The sequence below is a fragment of the Oncorhynchus clarkii genome, chromosome 1, assembly GCF_045791955.1.
Source record: "Oncorhynchus clarkii lewisi isolate Uvic-CL-2024 chromosome 1, UVic_Ocla_1.0, whole genome shotgun sequence".
Taxonomy (NCBI): Eukaryota; Metazoa; Chordata; class Actinopteri; order Salmoniformes; family Salmonidae; genus Oncorhynchus; species Oncorhynchus clarkii.
In genome coordinates, this window is record NC_092147.1 from 65,082,963 (window position 1) to 65,101,844 (window position 18,882).

The 18,882-nt window shown below is 43.9% G+C and overlaps 1 protein-coding gene across 5 annotated transcripts in view; it reads left to right on the plus strand.

Annotated features, from left to right (window-relative positions):
* The window catches only part of LOC139410554 (KH domain-containing RNA-binding protein QKI), a 99,430-nt gene that overhangs the window by 41,665 nt on the left and 38,883 nt on the right, over positions 1–18,882 (plus strand). For all 5 annotated transcript variants that reach the window (XM_071155862.1, XM_071155868.1, XM_071155854.1 and 2 more), the window contains exon 3: positions 7,719–7,835. In XM_071155862.1, the coding sequence (XP_071011963.1) occupies positions 7,719–7,835 (117 nt within the window). The remainder of the gene's footprint in view (positions 1–7,718; positions 7,836–18,882) is intronic.

The following is an 18,882-nucleotide window of genomic DNA, read 5'->3' on the forward strand; positions in this document are numbered from 1 at the left end:
ATAATAAGATCAGTGTGAGTGTCTGGCGGTTGGACCATCGTGCTCCCAGTCTTAAATGGCCCTAATTATGTTCAGCTCCCCCGTTTTATTGTAGCTGATGGAAAACACACTTCATCTTCACTGTCCAGATTGGGTAAATAGGGGGAGTCCTTTAAAAGCAGGTATTAGACATTCCATTAGCTTCAATGGATTTTCTTGCTTTCCTGCTCTCTCTCTCTCTCTCTCTCTCTCTCTCTCTCTCAGTTTCGGGGGAGCAGCGGGGAGTGGGGGTGTGGTGGGTTGAGTCGGGACTGCAGGGTCCACTAAGTCAATCTGTCTCTGTCCTGTTGGTGTCTCCGGCTGGTTGCTGCAGTTATACTGCTCTCCCTCTCTGATCAATACTATGGATGGGATTTGGATCCACCATTTTCACTCCAATGATTTGAACCATTCCATCCACCCGTTTCAGTGTCCACCCATCCACATCCCATGGTGGAAATCGTGCTGTTGGGCCGAGATTGTGGGAGACTCACTTGCTTTATAAATACATGGACAGTGGACACGCGTACATTTGTGTTTGACCCCAGCGCACCTGCTGTGAGCCTGTGTTGGTTCTTTACAAGAAAGAGAATGCCCATCGTGATCCTGTGTGAGCTGCAGCTGCCGTGTGGATCACTCAATGGCCTGACGGATAAGGTTAAACACTGGAAGAGGGATGTGAGGGAGGGTCAGGTGGTAGGGGGCACCCTCCACAAAGACAATATTCCGGTCTGAAGCACACTCACCTGCCACCGCTGATAACCTCCACACAAATTCCCTCTCTCACATTGACAGTCACTCGCACAGATTTAGCCTGACAAGATGGGAAATGGGATTATAATTCTGTCCTTTTTGTCCTCCTCTCGAAACACACGCACGCGCAAGGACACACACACACACCAAATATGGCGATATTAACATGTGCAATGTCCATATGGCAAGAGATTTCGCTTTATTTTGAAATGCCACTCAGCCGTGTGTAAAGTCAATTTTTATAGTTTACTCTGTCGTCTCTCTCCCTCTCTTTCGTTGCAGCTGCTTCCCACACACACCAAGCCCCGCCCCCTGCCAATCAAGCAGCACAGTTCCTCCTCCCCGCTGTTAGATTCACTAGAAGTTTGCACGCTGTTCTGTTAGGTCAAATGCAGTCAACAGATTGTTTCCGAACAGGAACGATGCTGCTTTACACTTTGGTTCTTAATGGAAAACATTCTACCTCTATGAATCCAACAGTTCATCCAAGTGTTTTGATCTATATCGCAAGTGAAATCGCAATCGCAATATTTGATAAAATAGAAAATCACAATTCTATTTTTCTGGCCCATATCATGCAGCCCTAACACACACCTGTCCTCTCAGTACACACACATCCTCAATATGCCCGATACCCCTACTCGGAGGCATTCATCACTGCCAAATGCATCAAAGTACTGAACTTTGTGTGATGGGAGAGTAGAGAGGGAACACAAAGCCGAGTAGAGTAGGAGAGAGAGACAAATGCTCCTGAAGGAGGAATATCAAAATACAGTTGACAGAGGGAGACTGGAGGGAGACTGGAGGGAGACTGGAGGGAGACTGGAGGGAGACTGGAGGGAGACTGGAGGAAGACTGGAGGAAGACTGGAGGAAGACTGGAGGGAGACTGGAGGGAGACCGAAGGGGCCCTGAGAAGTATGACTTCCGCGCTGTCACTTGCGCTTTGTTGCCTCGAAGTTGTGTCACATGAATAAGGCAGCGTGTGTAAAAGAGCCCTGGCGACGCCGCTCACAGAATTCACAGATGCTTTTTTATGACCCAATTTACGGAGGAGGGGATGTTTGACTATGGCTCCCTGCTTGTGCCATCAAACCACTGCAACTTATCCAGAACGCTGCAGCACGTCTGGTGATCAACCTTCCCAAGTTCTCTCATGTCACCCCGCTCCTCCGCACACTCCACTGGCTTCCAGTCTAAGCTCGCATCCACTACAAGACCATAGTGCTTACCTACGGAACAGCAAGAGGAACTGCCCCTCCCTACCTTCAGGATATGCTCAAACCCTACACCCCAAGATCTCTCTGTTCTGCCACCTTTGGTCTCTTGGACCTCCCTCTCAGTCCAGTCGAAGCTCTTCTCTGTCCTGGCACCTCAGGGGTGGAACCAGTATCACCCTGAAGCTAGGACAGCAGAGTCACTCCCCATCTTCCGAAAACATCTGAAATCCTGCCTCTTCATCTTAAATAATCCCACAGCACCCCCCTTCGCACCCCCTGCAGCCTAGCTATGTGATTTGTGTTCCCTGTGAATGGGAGCTGAGCTGTACTTATGAAAATTAGGAAGTCCTGTGGTTTCTCTGATTGTCCAGACCCAAAGGGCACCTTGGAGCATATTTTCTCCTGGAGCAAAGAAAGTGTGATTGACTAGAGTGACACCACTGATTGAGCTCTTAAGCGCTATTGTGAAAACCTGTATACCTCTGTGATGCCCAATCAAAGTGCGATTGCAAAGTGAAGTCAACAGAATGATTTTAAATGGTAAGGCATTGATAATTATGCAGAAGGCTGGTTCTATGGAGTACTCTGTATCCCTATGCTGAGATACGGCCTTTGTTGGTTTCTTTCTCATTGGGAGCGGTGTGTGTTGTGTGTGTTGTGTATGAAGGCATCGTTCATGGTAAAGCAGCAGAATGTGCCCTTTTCAACCATGCCAGGTGCAAACAACTGGGCTTTCAGCAAGGGAAGAAATACAAGGCAAGACAGCATGGGCTTTGTTTACCATGTCCATCTCTCACAAATCAAATCAAAGTTTACCTTACAGGGAAGTCCTTACTTACAGGCCCTAACCAACAGTGCAATTGTTAAGTAAAAAAATAGGTATTCGACTACAAAATAGTTATTCGAGTACAAAATAGGTATTCGAGTACAAAATGGGTATTAGAGTACAAAATAGGTATTAGAGTAAAAAAAATTGGTATTAGAGCTCCACATTTAGAGCTATGGACGAAGAAACTGGAGATTCTACAATGTTTTTAGGCTTGTACATATCAAGGCAGCTGCCTTGATATGACTCTGAAGTGATCAGTGGAGATAATGGCGAATGCCAATCTGTAAAACCTTTAACTGTTGTTGTTCTGTTTTGCTTGTATTCACTGGGTATTGTTGCTATAAACTTTCTACACTTTGATAGTGACTGCCAGCAGTCAGTCATTCAGTAACTCAGTTATTCAGTCATTCAGTCATTCAGTCAGTCATTCAGTCAGTTAGTCTGTATGTCAATCAGTTAGTCTGTATGTCAATCAGTTAGTCTGCCAGTCAGTCAGTCAGTTTGCCAGTCAGTTAGTCAGCCAGTTTGCCAGACTGTCTGTCAGTCAGTCAGTTAGTCTGCCAGTCTGTCAGTCTGCCAGTCTGTCAATCAGTTAGTATGTCTCTCTTGTCCATCAAAGCTCAGGACCTGTCTGTGTGTCAGTATCAGTCCCAGCTCATCGATAGGCAGCCCTCATGAATCCTGACTGACAGGCAGTGTGAGGGCCAGAGAAGAGAGAAGAACAGAGAGGAGCCTAGGCTGCTGATCGATGGGGTAACGATCGCTGAGCCTTATCTTGTCAGTGGCGCCTCAGGGCTGGTTGCAAGGCGCTCCCGGATATCGAGGAGAGAAGGATGCTCCTGAAGGAGGGATATCAAAATGCAGGTGACAGAGGAAGACCGCCGAAGGACCGGAGGAAGACCGGAGAGGCGCTAAGAAGTGTTGCTTTGAGTCCCCTTTTACTTCCGCGCTGTCACTTGCGCTTTGTTGCGTCAGAGTTGTGTCACATGAATAAGGCAGCGTGTGTAAAAGAGCCCTGGCGTCGCCGCTCACAGAATTCACAGATGCTCTTTTATGACCCAATTTACGGAGGAGGGGATGTTTGACTATGATAATGCCTTTTGTCTTCTCATGCTTTGGAATACTAAAAGGGTTCAGGTATCTGAATTGATGGCTCAGGTATTTTGTTGAAATGTGGTAGGTAGGAAAATTACATTTACAGTACATGGTCATGGTCATGGTCAACAAGAGGATGCTCATCATCATCATCATCATCATCATCATGACAGTGTGTAATAGACAGAGCCATATCCTAAATCTCTTGGCAGCTGCCTTGACCTTGTCTCCTGAATTGTAGGCTGAAAGTGATGGTCGTTTGATGGCTGGTGGCTTTGTATCACAGGAGGCTGCTGAGGGGAGGACAGCTCATAATCCCTCTAATCACTCTGATATCAATGCAAATGTAATCAAAAATCGAATCAAACATTTCATGAGAGCCCATGAGCTCATGTTGCACAACATTTCTATAGGCTATGCAATTGCGTGAGAACAGAGTGATGGCCTCTATTAAAAATAGGAGGATCCCACCAGCTTTCTATAGGCTAGGCCTACAATATTTATTTCTCAACTTTCCTAATAATAAGCACATTGCTTCTCTTTTCAACAGCAGTATTTCTTACCTGGCTGGCATGAAAATGAACCACGGGAAAAGCGTTGTCCATTCAAGTTTATAGATGACATTTTTCCACTGCCCCTGTTTCGAGACAGGTGCATGATAATGATTCATTCTAGATCAAAACTAATTTCACACTTATATTATTTAGTATATGTAAAGACAAGATTAAATCAAGAATAGTGTGATGGGTGACAATAGTAGCCTATCACTTGTGAATGATATTATCACTTGTGAGTGATGTCCAGCATAAGGCAAGAAACAGAGCATGCTTTTTTGCGTCTTTTTATAATCCTAGTCACACACCTCATGCAGCCTAGCCCATAGGCCTATATGTTTTGGTATAGTTTGCATCACAACTAAAGTGGCCAGATAACTTCTTAAAATGAAGCACATTAATCCGCTTTACAAGGGGTGTAGAGCCTAACTGGCATACATACGCATTGCGTATACAATAGGTCAACTTTTGCACTACGGGGGATAGTATATTGACAGAGGCTACTGCTTTTGCTGTTCGTTAGGCCTACTCATCTTGTTGTGTGACGAAAAGTAAATGTGGACAGTTCTTCCAATATCTTCAATATTCGCCTCGGAATTGGATAAGGACGCACGCAGTTGCATCCCCGATGTGTCTGTCTTCACTTGTAGCCTGTGAGAAAGACCACGGAGAGCCATGTGAGTGAGAGGTGCTTCGGAGAGCCATGTGAGCGAGAGGTGCTTCAGCACGCAGCCGGGAGAAGGGAATTATAATTATTATATTCAGCCCAAGGGCACAACAGCCACTGGCTACAAAATGCATGGATTTTTTAGGGGGCATTATGACCACACAAAGGGGATGTTGCCGGGAAATTCTAGGCATTATCAAGTGCTTGTCAAATTGGGAATGAGAGACTGATGAAGTGTGTGCAGACTGCCTAAAAAACAAAGCAGAGCTCATGCCTTTAATGATGGTTTGAAAAAAGTTGCATGAGAGTCGCATCAAAACATATAGCCCAACATTTGTATCACAACTAAAGTTACATAAATAGCTGTAAATATAGCATATAGGAGGACCTGTTTCTTTGTTAACCACTCAACACAGAATAGCCGTATGTGATCACTACCTCAAATCGTTTGGAGAAAATATAATTTTTTATTTTATTCAGCTATGTTCAGTTGTATTCTTCATACTATAAAATAATGCTACAGAATTTTAAGCAAATCCTGTCTACTAAATGAACTAGTGTAGCCCACAGCCATATGGCATAGCCAGATCAGGGCCTAACATACATAAGGACAACTCATAGTATGCTATTCTGTTCTTCTGAAATAGTCTACATTTTCTTCATTTCCTGTTTTGACCTGTCTAAAATAAATTCTGAATTGATTGTGAAGGTGTAGCCTATATTACATGGATTTGTTAGGCTTTTTCAAATGTAGATGTTCCAAAGGTCTGCATCAGTGGCTTGTAGGCTGTGAGTGGAAGCCAGGAGTTGCTACGTGTTTATGTTGATTACGGTCAATTACTGTGAGACTGGAAGTTATTTGCTTGAAATTTCATGACCGCAACAGCCCTACCTGAGAATGGAGATAAGTACTGTAGCCTAGCTATGTGATTTTTGTTCTTTGTGAATGTGAGCTGAGCTGTACTTATGAAAATTAGAAAGTCCTGTGGTTTCTCTGATTGTCCAGACCCAAAGGGCACCTTGGAACATATTTTCTCCAGGAGACAAGAAAGCGTGATTGACTAGAGCAGGGATTGGCAACTTTGATGGGGGGCGAGGGCCACAAAAAAACGGAACTCATCATGAGGGACTGCAGTGGCTCGTGGGTCTGCGTACCCACATCCATACCCCCACCTTGTGAGCAAAACAGAGAAGAGAAAAAAATGTACTTGCAATTTCCTGCAATTCTACACATTTTGCCATGAGGTGTAGAGAAAATATTGCCATTTTAAAGCAAGTTCGCTGCAAATCTACAGATTGTTCCATGGGGCGGAGAGAAGATTTTGCAACTGTATAACTTATTTCATGCAGTTCTACACATACTGTAGGGTGTAGGCAAATGTTTGCTGAATTTGAAATGATAGCTGATGATCAGTGGGCCCCATACCAGTCGGTAATTGGACCATGCTTACTACAAGTTTAGATAGCTGGCTGGTAAACTAACTTACTAATCTAAAACATTTTTGTTCACATCGGCCAATTGAGTGACGGCTGGTTCACAACCAAATTTGAAATTCCACGTTGTGTATTGTTATTTTAACACTCAACAGTAAGCAACAAAAAAATAAAAATGGTTTTAGATTGGTCCGCGCTCCCTACTAAAGGGGGCGGGGCCATGCCGCTGTGATGCCCAATCAAAGTGAGATTGCAAAGTGAAGTCAACAGAATGATTTTAAATGGTAAGGCATTGATAATTATGCAGAAGGCTTTGTTCTATGGAGTTACTCTGTATCCCTATGCTGAGATATGGCCTTTGTTGGTGTCTTTCTCGTTGGGAGTGGTGTGTGTTGTGTGTGTTGTGTATGAAGGCATAGTTCATGGCAAAGCAGCAGAATGTGCCCTTTTCAACCATGCCAGGTGCAAACAACTGGGCTTTCAGCAAGGGCAGAAATACAAGGCAAGACAGCATGGGCTTTGTTTACCATGTCCATCTCTCACAAATCAAATCAAAGTTTATTTGTCATGTGCGCCGAATGCAACAGGTGTAGGTAGACCTTACAGGGAAGTGCTTACTTACAGGCCCTAACCAACATTGCAATTGTTAAGTAAAAAAATAGTTATTAGAGTACAAAATAGGTATTAGAGCTCCACATTTAGAGCTATGGACGATGAAACTGGAGATTCTACAATGTTTTTAGGCTTTTACACATCACATTTTGTACTTAACATTGTGCTGGTCGCAAGGCACTCCCGGATGTCGCCGCCGAGCGCCGTTGTGTCAGAGCACCGGGCAGGTGATAAGGCCGTGAGATTACAGCGAAATGGAGGGGTCAAACAAGGGGCTCCCTTGAGAGACCTCCTCACCTTGTTTTCTCGTTCTTTCTCTCTGTGTTTTCATATCTTTGTATCTGATTCCTCTCTCTTCTCAACATGTCAAGACTGGAGAAAACCCACTAACATTTCCATTACAGATATCTTTCAGATGTCTACTATGTCCTCATACATACATATCAATGATAAAATGACCTGTTGTCTGCATTGAAGAACTGCTCTGGTTTTAAGCGCTGGTTCTAATGCGTGTGTGCGTTTGTGTTTCTCTGGCAGTTTAACTTTGTGGGCCGGATCCTGGGACCACGGGGGCTGACAGCCAAGCAGCTGGAGGCAGAGACAGGATGTAAAATCATGGTGCGCGGGAAGGGCTCCATGAGGGACAAGAAGAAGGTGAGGCGAGCACAAACACACACACACACACACACACACACACACACACTCTCAGGTATTATAAGCTCCCCCCTCACACAACGATTGCAATTTACAAGATAACATCTTATTTGGTTTCCTCTCATTATTGATCATGTCAGCAATTGACCACTTTAATCTATTCGTCTTCTCTCAGATGCCATTGGCTCTAATAGTTGTGTAACACTGATAGTGTACATACAGTTTGTGTAAACAGCACTGCATCCTCTATTGGTGTGTCCACTAGTGTGCAAGGCCATCTGAAGACTCAGATATTTCCTCCTATTGGGAAACAACAATCCTTCCCCCAAGCTGCACCGTGGCTCTGAGAGGGGCTGGGCAGGTGTTCAAACATTGTCCTTGACCTCAGATCTGTTGGGCCCAGCAGCATTGGGGCTAGAGGGGCCCTCAGTCCAGCCTGATCCGGTCCCTGAAACGTGACCATGCTGGGGCGGCGTGATCTCCTAACCCTGGCCCCTGTAGGATGTGAGAGGAGCACTTGGAGGGGGTCATCCACACACACACACACACACACTTGCGCACCGACACATGGACAAATGCACACACGTGTGCGCATACACACACACATGGACAGTTATTTATTTCCCATCTCGCTCTTTTCAGAGAAAGGTCTGTTTGTGTTTCCAATGTATAAGCAGGGTCCGTCCCTCTATTTGGACAAGTGGTGTTAGTGGAGATGGTGATCTGAGCTGTTCCACAGAGTCCCAGTGGGGGGCACTGGCAGAAAAAAATAAAACAAGTGTCTCTGATATCCCTGTTGTGGTCTCCTGCACTCCTCCACATCTGCTTCAGCTCAGCATCCTGCAGAAACCCAGCTGCTCCAGCTATCTCACCATAACAGAGCTGGAGAGAGGCTCTCTCTCTAGTCTAACCACTATGTTGTTGGTGATGAAATGTATTACAGGGTAAGTCAAACTACTGGTCTTTCTCACGTCGTAAAACACAGTCAATGGCCCCCTCTATCCTTTCTCTGTTGCGCGCTCTCTCTCTCTCTCTCTCTCTCTCCCTCCCTTTCCCTCTCTCTCCCTCCCTTTCCCTCTCTCTCCCTCCCTTTCCCTCCCTCTCTCCTCTGTGGGCATTGTTGTTGCAGCGGTGATTGGGTTCCATGCCACCTGCACGCAATTTATTAGGTTTCCGAGCAGCACAGAGGCCGGTGCCCTTGTCCTCTGCGTAATGTCTCATGCCGCATATACACTCCTTAAGTGAAACAAATGCCTGCCGACACAGATGGGGTCTTGTGGAATGCAGGAGGTAGTGGAAACACAGCACCACCACAGCAGCCAGCCAATAGATAACCAGTGAGAAGCCGCTCTCCCACACTAACTCACACTCAAACAGGGCCTGATGATAACCACAGGATGTGTGTTAGGACTCCTATTATACCATGGCTACTCAAAACCACACCACACAAATGGATCCACCAGGGGCTTCCTCAGTTACGACGGGCAAAACCTGCAAATACAGACGTTTTAATTCTGAGGAGTAGACATCTAGCTATCGTTGGAGAGGTTAGCCCTGAAAGGGGTGGGGGTATGTTTGAGTTAAATGGTGTCACTGTCTATAGCCTTAGAGTTGGCCGGGGTCTCAGCAGCGCTGGGCTGGGATTGGACGAGATAGCGCCTCACTGTCTCTCAGTGTGTCCGCCACAGCAGTGTAACACACATTAGCCTGCCTCTGACTCCTCTGTGGCTGTTGTCCCCCCGCACACACACAAAAACACACAAACGGGCCAAAATACACTTTTCCACTATACACGCACATTAACATTCGCTCAGACACTGTCCGTGAAGCAGCATGGTGAGGAAACTAGCTAGGTGTTGTGAGGTGAGAGGATGGAGTGCTGACAGTTTCTGCCTCCCTCTGGTTGACATCCTCATTGTCCTGACAATAGCTGTCAGCCGGACTCTTGTCTTCCAGTGTCCCTGCTCTGCTCGAGGTCTGCTGGCTATTACAGTTACTATGACGGTCCGACTGGCCTCACACAGATCTACTGTACTCTAGTCCCAGGACCACACAGCCTACTCTACTCACGCGTAGCTTACAGCTCCCCTTCTTTGAGACACAGCGCCCGTGTGTGCGCATCTCTCTCTCTCTCTCTCATTTACTCTCAGTCACGCTCTCTCTCTCCCTGCCTCTCTCTCCCTCTTTCTGAGTTCATATGAGTCTGGGAATTACTTTGCAAGTTGCTCTGTTAAAGCAACGCTGTGCATAGTTTGCGTCAGAGGAGGCTGGTGGGTGGAGCTATAGGAGGACGGGCACATTGTAATGGTGGGAACGGAATAAATGGAATGGTATCAAACACATCGAGCGTATGGAAGCCACATGTTTGACCCCGTTCCATTAATTCCACTCCAGCCATTACACTGAGCCCCTCCTCCCATAGCTCCTCCCACCAGCATTCACTGGTTTGTATACATATCAGTGTTGTTGTTTGTTGCATTAGTATTGCCATGTGTCTTCAAGCGACACTACAGTAACTAACCCAGTAACTAACCGTGCAGGCATCAAGCTTACCGGAAGCTCACTGCTTAGCGGTTTGAATGACCTGTGGGTTTAGCGAGCGGTAAACAACTTCTCTGATAGAAAACAGCCTATATGGCATCGGCATTAGTCAGACACATTTGTTCTATAATGTCTGTCTCGTCCAAAACAGAGTTTTGTACGTGAGTTTATGACTTACTTGAGGGTTGGGTATTGATTTTGACAATGCTCACTTGCCCATTAACACGGGATACACAGCTGAGGTGATTGCACTCTGTCCAATCTTACCACAGAAAACAGACAGGGAAACAGAGCTGCCCATAAGCACAGCGCATCTGACTCTTTAAAAAACATTTTTTATTTAACCAGGAAGGACTCATTGAGATTTAAAATCTCTTTTTCAAGAGTGTCCTGGCCAAGTCATTACAAAAATTACAGACAAACAACATGAAAAACTACAAGTAATCTAGTAAAAACCATAGAATTCACAAGAGTATAACAAAATCATAAACATTGACGGGTCAGGGAATCAGTATCAAAATCATTCATCAGTGATTTAAAAACACCAATCGGGACAAGTTCTTCCAGTTTAAAAGTATTTTGTAAGGCATTCCAAGACGATGGCGCAGAGTACATAAAAGCCCTTTTACCAAATTCAGTTCGGACATTTGGAAGAGTTAGCAGGATAAAGTCCAGCAAACGAAGAGAGTACCCAACACATTTCTGAACAATAAAAATGGCCAAATAAAAAGGTAGTAAACCCAAAATGGCTTTGTAAATAAAAGTATACCAGTGCCTGAGCCTACGAGTGACTAGAGAAGGCCAGCCAACCCTGGTATACAAAGTGCAGTGGTGCAGTAAGGGTTTTGCAGTTTAAAATAAATCTCAAAGTGCCATGGTAAAGGGTGTCAATTGATCTCAAACACTGAGCGGAAGCATTCATCAATAAAATATCCCCATAGTCTAGTAAAGGCATAAATGTAGCTGATACTAGCCTCCTGGCTTCAAAAGAAAAACAGGCCTTATTCCTAAAATAAAATCCCAATTTCAGTTTCAATTTTTTTGTAAGTTGTTGAATATGCAATTTAAAAGAGACGCCGTCATCAATTAAAATTCCAAGATATTTATATGAGTGTCACGGTCGTTAAAAGAAGTAGACCAAAGCGCAGCGTGGTGAGCATACATATTCATTTTTATTAGGATGACGCCGACAAAAACAATAAACAATACAAAAACAACCTTGAAGCTTAAGGGCTATGTGCCACAAACAAAGTTAACTACCCACAATCTCAGGTGGGAAAAGGGGCTGCCTAAGTATGGTTCCCAATCAGAGACAACGGTAGACAGCTGTCCCTGATTGAGAACCATACCCGGCCAAAACATAGAAATACAAATTCATAGAAAACAAAAACATAGAATGCCCACCCCAAATCACACCCTGACCAAACCAAATAGAGGCATAAAAAGGCTCTCTAAGGTCAGGGCGTGACAATGAGGTTACAACCTCAATCTCCTTGCCCTGACAGGTGAAAGGTTCAGAGGTCTATTTCTTGCTTTGGAAAACATCATTAGTTTAGTTTAGTTTTTGTCAGTATTGAGGATAAGCTTCAATTGACACAAGGTATGTTGAACAGTATAAAAAGCAGTTTGCAAGTTCTGGAAAGCTTTTGTAAGAGACGAGGCACAACAGTAAATAACAGTATCATCAGCAAAAAAATGAAGTTGCGCATTTTGGACATTTTTGTCTAAATCATTTATATAAATAGTGAATAAGAGAGGACCAAGTACAGAGCCTTGGGGCACACCATTAAAGACAGACAATTTAACAGACATAACCCCATCAAATTGAGTGCACTGAGTTCTATCAGACAGATAGTTAGCAAACCATGCAACTGCATGCTCTGAAAGACCTACACTCGACAATCTCTGCCTTAGTATAGCATGATCAACTGTATCAAAAGCCTTAGAGAGATCAATAAAAAGTGAGACACAGTGCTGTTTTTTGTCAAGGGCTTCAGTGATATCATTTAAAACCTTCATGGCTGCTGTAATTGTGCTATGCTTCTTCCTGAAGCCCGATTGGTACATTGATCAAATAGAGTTAGTAAATAAAAACTCTTTTAGCTGTTCACTCACAAGGGTTTCAAGTATTTTCACCAGGGGTGACAGCTTTGAGATTGGCCTATAATTATTTTAAAGAGTTGGATCTCCCCCTTTTAAAAGTGGTAGGACAAATGCTGATTTCCAGATTTTCTGAATTTCATTACATTCCAGGGTTAGATTGAACAGATATGTAAGTGGTTCAGCTATGAAATCAGCTGCCAGATTTAAAAAGCAGGGATCCAAAAGATCAGGACCTGCAGGCTTTCTCTGATCTAAGGATTTCGGGGCTTTATGTACCACCTGCACTGAGAATGGCAAAAAGCTAAAAGTTTGACCAGCTCTCACTGGTTCATCCACACAGTGTTGTACAGAGACAGAGGACACTGAATCAAACAGCCTACCAGATGATGCAAAGTGCTAATTGAAACAATTCAGCATTTCAGTTTTGTCATTTAGAGCAACAGAGTCCTTCAAAACACATGACGGTAATTAATTAACATTACTGTTACCAGACATAGACTTAATAGCCTTTCAAAACCTTCTAGGGTCATTCAGGTTATCAGTGGTAACAGACATAAAATATTCAGACTTGGCCTTCCTGAGAAGAAAAGAACACTTGTTTCGTAACTGCCTAAAAATAAGCCAATCAGCATCCGAACATGATTTCCTTGCTTTAGCCCAGGCTAGATTACGGTCGTGAATAATACAAGACAGCTCAGAAGAAAACCATGGATTATCCCGCCCTTTAACCTTGAACCTGCGGAATGGGGCATGTTTGTTTACTATTTGAGAAAAACCATCATGAAAGAATTTCCAGGAAGTTTCCACATCAGGGATAAGCTCAATCTTGCTCCAGTCAAAATAAAACACATCATGAAAGAAAGCCTGCTCATTAAACACTTCAAATTTCTCTTACGAATAAAATGTGGGTTTGTCTTAGGAACCTTAGTATTTCGAACAGCAACAACAGCACAATGGTCACTTACATCATTACAAAAAAACACCAACGGCAGAATATTTATGTGGAACATTTGTCAATATCAAATCAATCAGGGTAGATTTCTCTGGGCATTTAAGATTTGGGCGAGTGGGTGAGTTAATCAACTGGGTAAGATTCATAGAATTACAAAACATTTTTAAATCATCAGACACCGGCTTTAACCAACACCAGTTGAGATCACCAATCAAGATCATTTCACTGTAACTCTGTTTACATAATACAACACATCGCGCCTTTTTTCAATTAAACCCCCTCAGCAAAAACATCAACATTTATTACAGTTTTCTTGAGTTAGCTTAGATTCATTCAGACAATTTTGAGGATGTAACACTAGCTTTGTTCCTATGGTGTCTCATGGGGGACAAACAGCAGTAAATGCCACCTTGAACCACACCCCCAAGACCGACATCTTTTTTTCTTAGTGAGCAACAGAGAAACATGGAATCGGTACGTTCAGTTTATCTTTAAAGTCTCCTTAATTACTGTCTCCTCTTAGCAGATATTCTGCCATGCATCAGTACAGTGGCTCACAGGGGACACAAGCCGAGTTTGTTTGAGCTTAGTGAGGATGAAAAGACATGCTTTGTGTGGTTTGCCTTTCCTTAGAGAAGTACCCTGCTGTGTACACTTCCTAAAATGTGCACTAACCTTTATCTGTCAACAAAATTTGAATGAGCCAACTGCTAATGTGTGTTTGCGTTGGTGTACATTCTGTATGTGTGTGTGTGTGTTTGTGTACGTTCTGTGTGTGGGTGCGTGCATGTGTGGGTATCATACAGTATGTGAGTGTGTTGGGGAAGGGTGGGTGGTGTATAATCCTTATTGTGGACAGAATTCTGATTCTGTGCTGGGATGTTGCAAAGGAGAGTGCTGTAACAAAAGAAATAGCCTAACCCTAATATCTGGTTCCCCCTAAATCTTTTAACAAGGAGCCTTGATGTGACGGGGCTTTTACACAATCAAAAAGTATTCTAGCTCTATAACCTCCAACTGTGTGTGTGTGCGTGTGTGTGTGCATGTGTGTGTGTGTTGTGTGTGTGTGTGTGTGTTTGTCAGGGAGAACGAGAAAGAGAGAGCAGTTGGTCTCAAAATCTTCTTCATACCATGGCCAGTGTATAGTGTATCATGTGCAGAAATATGTTCAGCCTTTAAAGGCTTTCAACAGTAGCGGATTGAACCAGCCTGACTGAACCATGTATCCTGAGGGTACCCAGTTAGCACATAACGTTCTGAAAACCATATGTTTCTTAGAGCTTAGTGAGAGTGTGGTTGTCCTATGGTTATTTTGCCTACAACCTTCCCACACCTTTCTGGGAATGGTGCAGGATAGTTGCTTGGCTTTGGAACAATCTCAGCACATTTAAGGAACTTGACAAATAAAAATGTCTTGGTATTTCAAACATGGTTACATTTAATTTGTTCTTTGAACGTTCTCCAACTGGTTTGGCATTGGGAATGTTCTTAAATAGTTGAGAGAACTTTAAGAAACAATGTTCTTCTGTGAGAATTTCAGTACTTCAGCATAACGTTTCCTTAAAATTATTTCATTTTTTTCTCAGAACGTTCATTCTCCATCCATTCTCAGAACGTTAAGAAAACGTTCCCTAAAAAAAAATAAAAAGCCAAGCAAATATCCTGCATCATTCCTAGAAAGTGACACACAACCACAGAGAGAGAGAGAGAGAGAGAGAGAGAGAGAAGATTATCGGTTTGAATCTCAGTGATGCTGTGTCTGCATGATTAATGCCTAAGGAAATGAATTCCCATGTGTCCTATCTGTGCTTGGAGTAAAAAAAAAGTTTACCCAAAATAAGATAGCAGTGTTATTAAAAGTCTTATTGAAACAATCAGTGAAATGAAAGTTTCAAATAACCCATCATTCCCGTCTCCAGAGCGTTAATAAAACCTTGCAGGAAACCTTCCAGGATCCAGAGTTAAACATTCTCAGAACCTCCCTGCAACCTAAAAAGAAATGTTCCTAGAACAGGTGAAATGTTCACTTATCTCAGAACGTTTAAAAAAACGTTCTGTTTTAACGGTCGGAAAACGTATGGCTTCGTTTCCACAACCAATGTGAAACCAAAAACATACGTTCCCACAACTCCCAAGGAACCAAATGCTCTAGCTGGATACATTCCCCTGCTTTTGGACTTTAAATCCCCTGCCTTTAATCCATTGACACTGACATGATGAACCCACTCACTGTTGATCTCTCTTCTCTCTTCTCTGCCCCCACTTTCACTGACTATTACAGAAGCTGTCAGTCACTACAATATCTCCCAACTTTGATCCCGAGTGGAGGTGTTCACCTTGATAAACCTTTCTGTAGAGTAAACTCCCCCATCCCCGCTCTGATACTACAGGTGGTACGGCCCGAGACCTCCTTTACATCTCATTACTCCACAGTGGCTCACAGAGGGAAAGAAGTTATTAGGAACGGTGCCAAGAAGAGATAAGGAATGGAATGACGTTTTGCTGTTCACATGCCAGTGCCCACATGCACACACGTATAAGGTCATAATGCAGACTCACACAGGTGCACGCACACACAGGCATTAGCATACAAATATGCACACACACACACACACACAAACTGCCTTTCTAGAACTAGGACTAATAGGTTTGATATACCTTCCAACCGACCATCCTAAGGACCCTGTACAACTCTCTTTAAGTTTCCATAGTCCCACTCTCACCTCCCTCCTCAGTTCCCTCTGTCTCTGCTCTACCCAATTAGTCTTGCTGTGTGCTGTCATATTGGCCCGGCTCCTGTGTTCTCCCGCACTCTTCCTTTGTGGGGCCGACTGACTCTTCTTCAGAGAGGCGTTATTGCCTGAGTGAGGATTACAAAAGAGCTGGCCCATGGATTTATGGTGGTTGATTATGGCCCAGGTCTGTGGCAGTGGCGAATGAGAGCGAGAGACAGGAAGGGGGAGAGAGTGAGAAAGAGATAGAGGGGTCAGAGAGAGATAAACATGGAAGGGTCACACAGCTGGACAAGCAGTCATTTAAAAGGGCCGAGGGAACATAACCTTGACTCCCGACATGTCATGTTGTTCCGTACTGAAGGGCAGTGGGCAGTGGTAGTGGGTGTGTGTACTTGCATTTGTGTGTGTGTGTGTTTAGCTGAATCTTCAGATGACTCCAGATGTAGCCTGTGTCAGAGCCAACCCCAGCACACTTCCACACACACACATCCACATCCACACACACACATCCGTCCACCCCTCTGAACCTCTTCCGGGGCGTGTTGCTCTGTCTTTTCCTGGGTGTTATTGATGGTGTGTCAGTGGGTGGGCTGGCTGGTCTTTGACAGCTAGATGCAGGGGATCCAATTTTTGTGTTTGTCATGAAAAAGGTAACGCAAGATAAATCAAGTCAGGAAGAAAGTAGAGAGAAGTCATATTAATATCGTTGTTTGTACTGTGTATTTGCTCGTGGTTGAGATGGATTCCTAGATAATGTCATATATTATCTGTGATTGATGTTTAGTTGGGTGTTCGTGCTGGTGTTTGGAACTGTGATCATACGAGCTGTCGTTATCTTTGGAGTGCATTGGAAATGACTACAAATGGCAGTAGCGGCCGGACACCAGTGAAAGAAAGCTCACCTCCCCATGGTCTCTCTGACAACACCTTATCCCCGTCATCAAATGATCAGACGAACTCAAATAAACAGACAATTTAAAATAAGTGCTTTTCAGTAAAAGGCATTGGAATCCTAAATCACTGCTCTGCTGAAAATATGGGGACAGTGGGAGAACAATCACAGACCGCAAGCCATCAATTTCCCATTTGCAACTAGAGTGAGAAAAAAGATTTGTTTATGTATACCTTTGTTGTCTTAATCAGATTTAGATTTTTCATTTGGGGAGCCATGAGGAGGAAAACACCAAATATGAGAAGGGAGGAGGAGGACATGAGTGAATATTTTACCAGGCTTCTTTTTCTTGTGACAAAGTCAATTAGAGGATGTGTCTTTCATCTTTTCTCCTCCATATCACTTTATTCCCCTGTTTAAAAGGTGGCAGATGAAAGGAGAATGGCTTTTATTGCCGCGCAGCCCCACCCCTGCCTGAACAAAACTCCCTTATTTAAATGGGGTCATCTTTGATTCACATGTCATGTAAAGCAAAGCATTCCGGCATTTATTCAAATAATATGGAGATTTGTAGCATGCACAATAGCACTGTTGAGGCTGTTGACACTTGAAAAGAAACTAGGGGGTGTCAGGTTCACACTCGTTATTTTATCTAAAAATGTTATCGAAACACAAGTGACTTGTTCATGTGCTTTCACCGCAATTCCGTACTCCAAACACAGGAGGTTGGTGGCGCCTTAATTGGGGAGGACGGGCTCATAGTAATGGCTGGAACAGAATAGGTGGAATGTTAATCCAACTCATCAAACACATGATTTCCAGGTGTTTGATGCCATTCCATACACTCCATTCCAGACATTATTATGAGCTGTCCTCCTCTCACCAGCCTCCTGTGACTCCAAAATATCCTAGTCCAAATAATGGAGTCCAAATTCCACTTTCCTGAACATCAATCACTTCTTTACTAACTAGATCAGATCTTAAAATCAATTAACAATCTAGACAATCTGATTAACAAACCACATCTATTTTTTGTTGTTCCCGCCAGCTCACACACTGTGCACGGTGAGTCTCACACACCAGACACGCTGTCTGTTTCAGGCTAAAGGCTTCATTCCAGTTCAACAGAAACAACCCTGATCTGAGGTTGCCCGTACGCAATCTCTCTCTCTTCTCTCTTCTCTCCTCTCTCTCTTCTCTCTTCTCTCTTCTTCTCTCTTCTTCTCTCTCTCTCTCTTCTCTCTTCTCTCTCTCTCTCTCTCTCTCTCTTCTCCTCTCTTCTCTGTTCTCTCTTTCTCTCTCGCTCTCTCTCTCTCTCTCTTCTCTCTTCTCTCTCTCTCTCTCTCTGGGATAGGTATACAAGCCTCTTTGTAGAGGAACGCCACCTTTGATGTCATGTAGTGTGCGTCCTGTCTTCCGCTGCGGTGTCATGGGTTTAGGCAGATCAAAGTGGAGTCTGTTCGGATATGCTGTGTTTTTGTTTGTTTGCCGTGTTTTTCTCTCTCTCTCTCTCTCCGTTGTTCAGTAATGGGGGATTGTTGTTTGTTCTGTAGTTCTGGGTTGGTGAGGAAGCAGAGAACGACATGTCGGCTCTCTTATTCCCATCACTCTCCACACGTTCCATGCTAATATTGAGGCTGGAATGGAATGAAACCCACTCACACACTTGTCATTCTAAAATCTGGAAGCATGTTTATGTGATGGGAGTCTACCTAGTTAGTACTGGCGGTAATAAAACAACGGTGTGGTTTTCGTTGACCAGAGGAAAAGAGCTGCTGCGTTATTAACCACAATTCAGGTTGTATCGTGTCGAGCCCTGAGACT